Source organism: Anguilla anguilla, chromosome 3, assembly GCF_013347855.1.
Source record: "Anguilla anguilla isolate fAngAng1 chromosome 3, fAngAng1.pri, whole genome shotgun sequence".
Classification (NCBI taxonomy): domain Eukaryota; kingdom Metazoa; phylum Chordata; class Actinopteri; order Anguilliformes; family Anguillidae; genus Anguilla; species Anguilla anguilla.
Genome location: NC_049203.1, coordinates 61171704 through 61178242, shown reverse-complemented (window position 1 = coordinate 61178242; position 6539 = coordinate 61171704). Strand labels below are relative to the sequence as shown.

Below are 6539 nucleotides of genomic sequence, written 5' to 3'. Positions count from 1 at the left end.
ACTATGATTGTTTGTGTGAATGTTTGTAAGCATTTTCAAACCATAGAAAATAAAAGGCACAATTTTATTTAATATCTTACTTCAACCGCGTTCATTTCCACGTTAGTCATTACTGTAGGTAACATCAAATTGACTTAGTCTTGACAACAGTCAACATGTTCATGAAGTTGTGTATGCAGCAAATATAAGTATTAAATAAAATGTGGTTTGAGTTTACTTTTATAATGCGAAGTTTCAAAGTTACTGCGCTCAGACTGAAATTTGGTGCGTAATTTTTTTTAGATTTTCAGTTTTATAATGAAAAGCTTATGAAGGCATTTTGAATTTTAACCATTCCCATGGAACCTCAAAACCTAAAAATATCTGAATATTACTGGTCTTCAGGCCACAGCATACACCTTTCATTGAAGTAGTCCATAGAATTTAATGACCACACAAATCTCAGTCGACTTGTGCCATGGCTACCTGGGTGTAAAGCCATGGGCTTTAAACTTATGTTTTTGCTTCTGATTGGTTTATGCCTAATACCGTCATATTAGCCTTTTTGTAGTTAAACTGCAAAAGCAGGAACCAACCACATGTAGTATTGAGTTGGACTTTGTACAAGATTCATTTCACATATTATTACAAAAGTATAAACCCCATGTTAATGGTTTTCAGTTCAATAGCGGCAAACATGCTATTTATAGGACATCATTCTAATGTAAGAGGAGGTTTTGAAAACAAATATTACTATTTATTATGGACTAGTTTATCATTCATGCTAACATTTAACTGTACTGAAGAACATCACACTGGCTGCCAGTCAAAAAACAAAGATTATCAAAAACCAATGCAAAGTTCACACATGACTAGCTATTTACCCACTGCACTGTGTAACAATTTCTCAACTCAATAAATTTGAACTGATGAAAAACAAATCTCAGTGCAAAGGTAACTATATTAAATGGTTGCACGCAACAAGTAACCCAAAGCTATTAACAATGTTATCACTGGAAAAGTATTTCGTTAATATTTAGCTTGGAAGAACGACCAGTCCCTTGATTAGAGTTTCACCTCTAGGTTCTAAAGATTAGTTCTTACACATTCTGCCATTGGCAATTTTGGGATCGCTCCTATTGGTAAAGGACCTCAAACACAAGGCCAAATCATTACCGAAACACATTAAAGTTTGTTTCTGGTGCTTTGGTGGACATGTAGGCCTCAGCGAGGTCTGCACTCCAAGTCCAGGACTAAATGATGGATGTGTGGGGCATATGATTTCACATGCTCTATGTGCCAGATGCTGGTCCTCCAGGGTTTCCCAGAGATGTCACACAGCAGACTGGCTATAATGGCGGCTGTGTCCTCAGCCCACCTCCTCCACGCTTCCCTCTGTGCGTCGCTCTTCTGAGAGGGCTCTGACCCAACGCCTGCCCCCTGGCCCCCGCCTGGGCTGCTTGCGTCGTGCGTGAGAGGAGCAGGACCCGTGGGGCGGGGGGGCGACGAGGTCACGTTCTGGTGAACGTGCAGGATTCCGCCGGCGTCCCTCTTCAGAAGCCTGCACGCCGTGGGCCAGCCCTCCCTGGAGCTCGGGATCAATCCCAAATTCACCCGGTCGGCCAGGTCGCACAGACGGAGCTGATGAGAACATCCAAAAAATGGTCACACTGGGAACCCCCGGGGGGTAGGCGAGTCCGGTTCTGGAAGTGCCCCTTTCTGGTTTTTGAATTTCAGTTCAAATTCACGTTATTTAAAAAATAAATTTAATAAATGATTAAGAGTCTAAGCAGCCTGAATATTCATTTACAGACTCCAGCGGCATTCATGAAGCAATCCATTTGGGGGTTAGGATGGAGCAAAAAAAAAACCCAGGAACACCTCTGGAAACTCCAGGACCAGGGCTGCCTGCCTCATGCTCCAGGCTGCACAAGCATACATTTTGCAGCCTTGTCAGAACCTTCCAGTAAGAAAAGAAAAGCTAACCTACTTCCTGCACCGTTACCTGCCAGCTCTTACTCAATATTCACAGGTAGGCTAATTTCTAGCCCATCTCCCTTTCCCTTAAGTGGCTTTTGTCGCTTGTCAGGCCGCCATTGTAAATAAGAATTTGTTCTTAATGACTTGCCTGGTGAAATAAAGGTGAAATAAATAAATAAATAAAATTACAAATTCAGCGCCACACCTGAACCCGAGCCCTTACCTGTCTGTTATCTCCCTCATGCACGGTGCATCGCTCAGACACCCCGTTCAGCTCCAGGTTTCTTTTCAGGGCACTCAACGCATGGGGATTCCACTCACAGGCGTGGACGTGGGCAGCCCCAGCGTGCACCAAGTACGGGAGGGTGAAGTAGCCAATACCTACAGGGGAAAGCAGCAGGAGGGTTTTACTTGTGTGTTATTATTTATGCCAAACAGGAACAGTGGTGGGAAGGCCAAAGCACTGCTGAATTAGACTAAATACAGCAGGGTTCTCAAGCTCCAGACCAGGAGGGCTCTAGTTTTGGTATATTTTTTACAGTTACCTTACATTCAGCAGTCAATTTAAACAATTTAAGAAGGTATGTGGACTCTTGCCAAACAGTTATTTTAATTTTCACTCTAAGTGCTAAAACGTTGCAAACACCATCAAATACTGCAGCCTTCCTGGACTTCAGTTTGAAATGCCTGGTGTGTAGTAAGCAACTGTGTACACTCCTTGTATTGTGGACTATTATTATTATTATTATTATTATTATTATTATTACTATTACCAGCATACAAATCCACCACAGTCTCCCCGCTACAATCGAATGAGGCAATCCTAAGTTTCTCTGTGATGTTTCCACTGGAGAACATGCACTTGGTCACATCAAACTCGTACCTGTAATACAGGAATAGACATTCAGTTCAGTGTTCAGTTCCACTCTAACACCACATATTTATCATGTCACCCATTGTTTCTTTGATTTTGATGAATGGGAAGCAATTCTTCCATTCTGTTCACAAAATATTCTGATTGCAACAAGAATTCATAGGTCCTATGCATAGTTCCTAGCTTGGTCATATAATGGTTATACTATTGACATAAACATACTCTCTCCACATTCAAATGCACTATGCATAGTACATTGTATTTGGGTGGGGTAATGTTCCTTCTTTCTCAGCATGTTGAACTATTACACTGCTTTGTTTGGAAAGGAAAATCCAAATATTCCAATATAGTTTACTTTGGAATTATTTTAAGGATATTAGGTATTGCTGTGAAACTATTGTTCTCAATTACAAATAAGTCCTTTCGAAATAGCTGTGAGCAAAAAAAATAAAAAATAAATAAATAAAACATCCAAGAGGGAAACTTCCGGCAGGAATAAATCAATAAGGCCACATTAGATTAACTCGATCAGAACTTCCACGGGATATTAAAGGGTTGGGTTTCTGGGTAATCTGAGTCACTTTCATTGGATTACAACTAGCATACAGGCTCTGATGTGCATCACCATTGATTTCAGTTTCAATTTATGACAGTGTTCTCTAATAAATGCATTCAGCCATCACATATCCTATTTCCTGTGTGCAGAGGAAGCCTGCAGTATGTACTGAATTCTCAAACATTGGCTCGACATAACAGTTTCTTTGAACGGGACTAGGAAATAATACTAGTAATTACTATTAATTTCTGACAGTCACAGACAAAATGGTAAAAATAATCATTTTCCTAAAAATAAATGTGTCTAAAGAGCTTTGCAGGGGGAGCTATAATAAATGGTTGACCTGATCCTGTTGTCCACATGCATTACAATGCTGTCCTCTCCCAGTAACATTGTCACCACAGGGGTCCTGAATTCATCGCCGGAGACTCTGCCAATCTGTGCCAGCCGTTTACACCCCAGTCCATGAGCAACCGCCTGCCACAGCTCCAGGCCTGAAATTGAACAGTGTGGGTCAACACAAGCTGAGCAGTTCTGACAAACAGACACAGTTATGGGTTGTACTACATAAAATACATGGAACTGAAAGACATTTGCCATACCATGCTCTATAAATCTGCCTTGCAAAATCATCGACTGGGTTGGGTGGTGCGGCAGCAAAACCTTTATAATGAGCTCACTGGATACAGATGTTAACCTATATAAGGAGTGAGCCTGTGGTCATTGTAGTTATTCTCAAATGTCAAATGTGCCAAACTGTCAGTACTGTATGGATATGGGGCATGCTTCCCCAAACCCATGACTTGCTGGATGGCATAACTGCCAGCTCAAATGTAGGTGAACATCAGAGTCTTAAAAAGAGCAAAATCTTGTACAATTAGGCATTTAGCAGACCCTCTTACCCAAATACTTCAATCAGCCCACCCTCTGAAGAATGTTTTCAAAGATCAAAGATGTACTTTATTTTATTGCTTCTTCTTAATGCTTTCAATGGTTTCATATTAAAACAAACTCTCAAGCAAAGAGGTTAATCTCATTCCCACCAAAGAACCAAATCAGTGAGCCAAGATGTCAGGATTTTAGGGAAAGCTAGGACCAGCTGCCCAGCACCAGAACTTGGTATCCCTGGTGTAAAATACTCTATGAACAGCAGTTTAATGCTCTGTCCTGTCTCACCCATGCTCTTCCAGACAGGCTGCAAAAAGCAGCCCTCCCCAATTAGGACCAGGTCCCCGTGGCGCTGCCAGCAGTGAGGAACGTCCTCCCTTAACTCCTCACTCCATCTCTCCCCATGTGACACCAGCAGCTCCTGCAAGGCCTTCACCAGCTTGTCATTATCGGACATCACTCTCTCCCTCTTGGAGAGGGTTGGGGTCTGTTGTTCAAGGAAAATAAACAATAACAAAAAAATACATTGGTAATAACACACTTATTTTGTGTTTTAGGCATATAGCAAAATACTTATCCAGAGCTTACACAGTTTATGTACATTTTTACACAGAATCCATTTATACAGCTGGTTATTTTACTGAAGCAATTCATTTTAAGAACCCTGCTCAAGGTTGCAGTGTCCCATTAGGCAATCAAACCCAAGCTACAACCTTACAATGTGCTGATGTTCCCACACAAACAGTGCGGACAAGACAGAACAATAGGCAAAGAGAATCATCCCTATATCCAGGAGTGCCTTCGGTACCTGGATATAAACAATGGAGATGGAACTTCCAGGTGCCACGGTGAGCTTGAGAGTGTGCAGGTCAAGCTCTGGTAAGCAGTTTTGCGATAAGGGCAAGGCGACTGTGCCATCGGAATACTTTTGCACACGGTATCTCGGTTGCCAAACACCTCGCGCCTCCAAATATTCCCTGTGGGACCACACAGCATAATAAACAGGACCATTTGATTTCGTATCCAGTTTACGATGATACACTAGAGCAGCAGAGATACAGTTTTAATGCGTGCTATGATATACCGATAAGAAAACTGATCAGACATATTCCAATTATATTTCCCATTGAGTCAGAACATGTAAGAATTTCTAAGATTTCGAGCTACATCAGCTATGCAGTAGGCAGCATTCTGGCAATAGCCACACGTCATACACTGAGCTCCCGTAGAACCAACAAGCCTGTTAAAGTAATGCGACTGGTGAAATCTGCAAAAGCCCACCGGTAACAAATGAATCGGTAAACTTTTTTAAAAAACACAGTGCAACTTTTAGCTAGTTTGGAAGTACCATAACCACATCATTAGAAACTGCGGATAGGACTAACCGATATGTTTGCGCAAAACGCCGCTCTACTCTCAGAGCGGGGACAGAATTCATTTTCACTTGTGAAAAGACCAAAGCAGCAGGAAGTAAAGAAATATTAGCAAGCTAACGTTAGCTAGCTATATAAATTGGAGGTCCAGCGACTACTGAAGTAAACTCTCTGATCCACTAAATTACAGCTATACGAATCGCAGCAAACTAATGAATTAGGGGTAAAAGTATTTCATATTTAGAACGGTTTGGCGAGCGAGGGAGAAAGCTAGCTAGTTATATAAGTAAAACAAATTTTAAGGGAGCGCTATTGTCACAACAATATAACACATCTACTTGCAACACAGTCTAATCGTCTCGATTTTCTCTCCGGAGTATTTTGAACGTCGTACAAGGTTTGAACTACAAAACTTTATGTGTAGTAAGGGGCCTAGTTGCTAGTCCGGACACAACTATTGGAATGGTATGAAATAAAACCCACATTTTAGCGTGTCGCATGATTTGAATTTTTTATTAGCACTTGCACACAGACACCCTCTTTAATTTCAAATTTAAGTTGCATAACAAACAACCACACGTGTTGTAATAACATTTAATACTCGCTGTGTGGAGCCAGATAGCAAGTTTAAAACGCTTGCTTGTGTGGCGCCTTTGTTTTTCCATTCTGGTGGGCAAAATGAGGTTATATAAAGTATTACCGGTGTTTGGCTAGATATGGAAATACGATAATTTCTTAAAGGAGCGTTCCAAATGATGTACTTCTGGTTTCTTATTAAAAAGAAATAGATTATGTGTCATTTCAAAATATTTTCTAATCAATATTAAATGATTGGATGTCAGAGCATTAGTTTGGAAACGAAGCTGGTAAATTGAATCGCTTAATATGG

General features: G+C 41.0%; 1 protein-coding gene across 1 annotated transcript; it reads right to left on the bottom strand.

Annotated features, from left to right (window-relative positions):
• Positions 1-45: 45 nt before the first annotated feature.
• On the bottom strand, positions 46-5992 carry trmt12 (tRNA methyltransferase 12 homolog). Its single transcript, XM_035409308.1, has 7 exons — positions 5663-5992; positions 5086-5254; positions 4566-4764; positions 3733-3883; positions 2733-2842; positions 2183-2340; positions 46-1620 (listed from the first exon to the last, which is right to left on the bottom strand). The coding sequence occupies exons 1-7, from the start codon at positions 5713-5715 to the stop codon at positions 1204-1206; spliced, it is 1257 nt and encodes a 418-aa protein (XP_035265199.1). The 5' UTR covers positions 5716-5992; the 3' UTR covers positions 46-1203.
• Between the last annotated feature and the right edge of the window lie 547 nt (positions 5993-6539).

Excerpts from the sequence above, each read along its gene's own strand:
- trmt12 (XM_035409308.1), bottom strand. The coding sequence starts at position 5,715 with ATGAATTCTGTCCCCGCTCTGAGAGTAGAGCGGCGTTTTGCGCAAACA. Across the intron at positions 2,843-3,732 it reads CATGTGGACAACAGGATCAG|GTACGAGTTTGATGTGACCA; the intron begins GTCAACCATTTA and ends CCTGTATTACAG. Across the intron at positions 1,621-2,182 it reads ATGAGGGAGATAACAGACAG|CTCCGTCTGTGCGACCTGGC; the intron begins GTAAGGGCTCGG and ends TGTTCTCATCAG.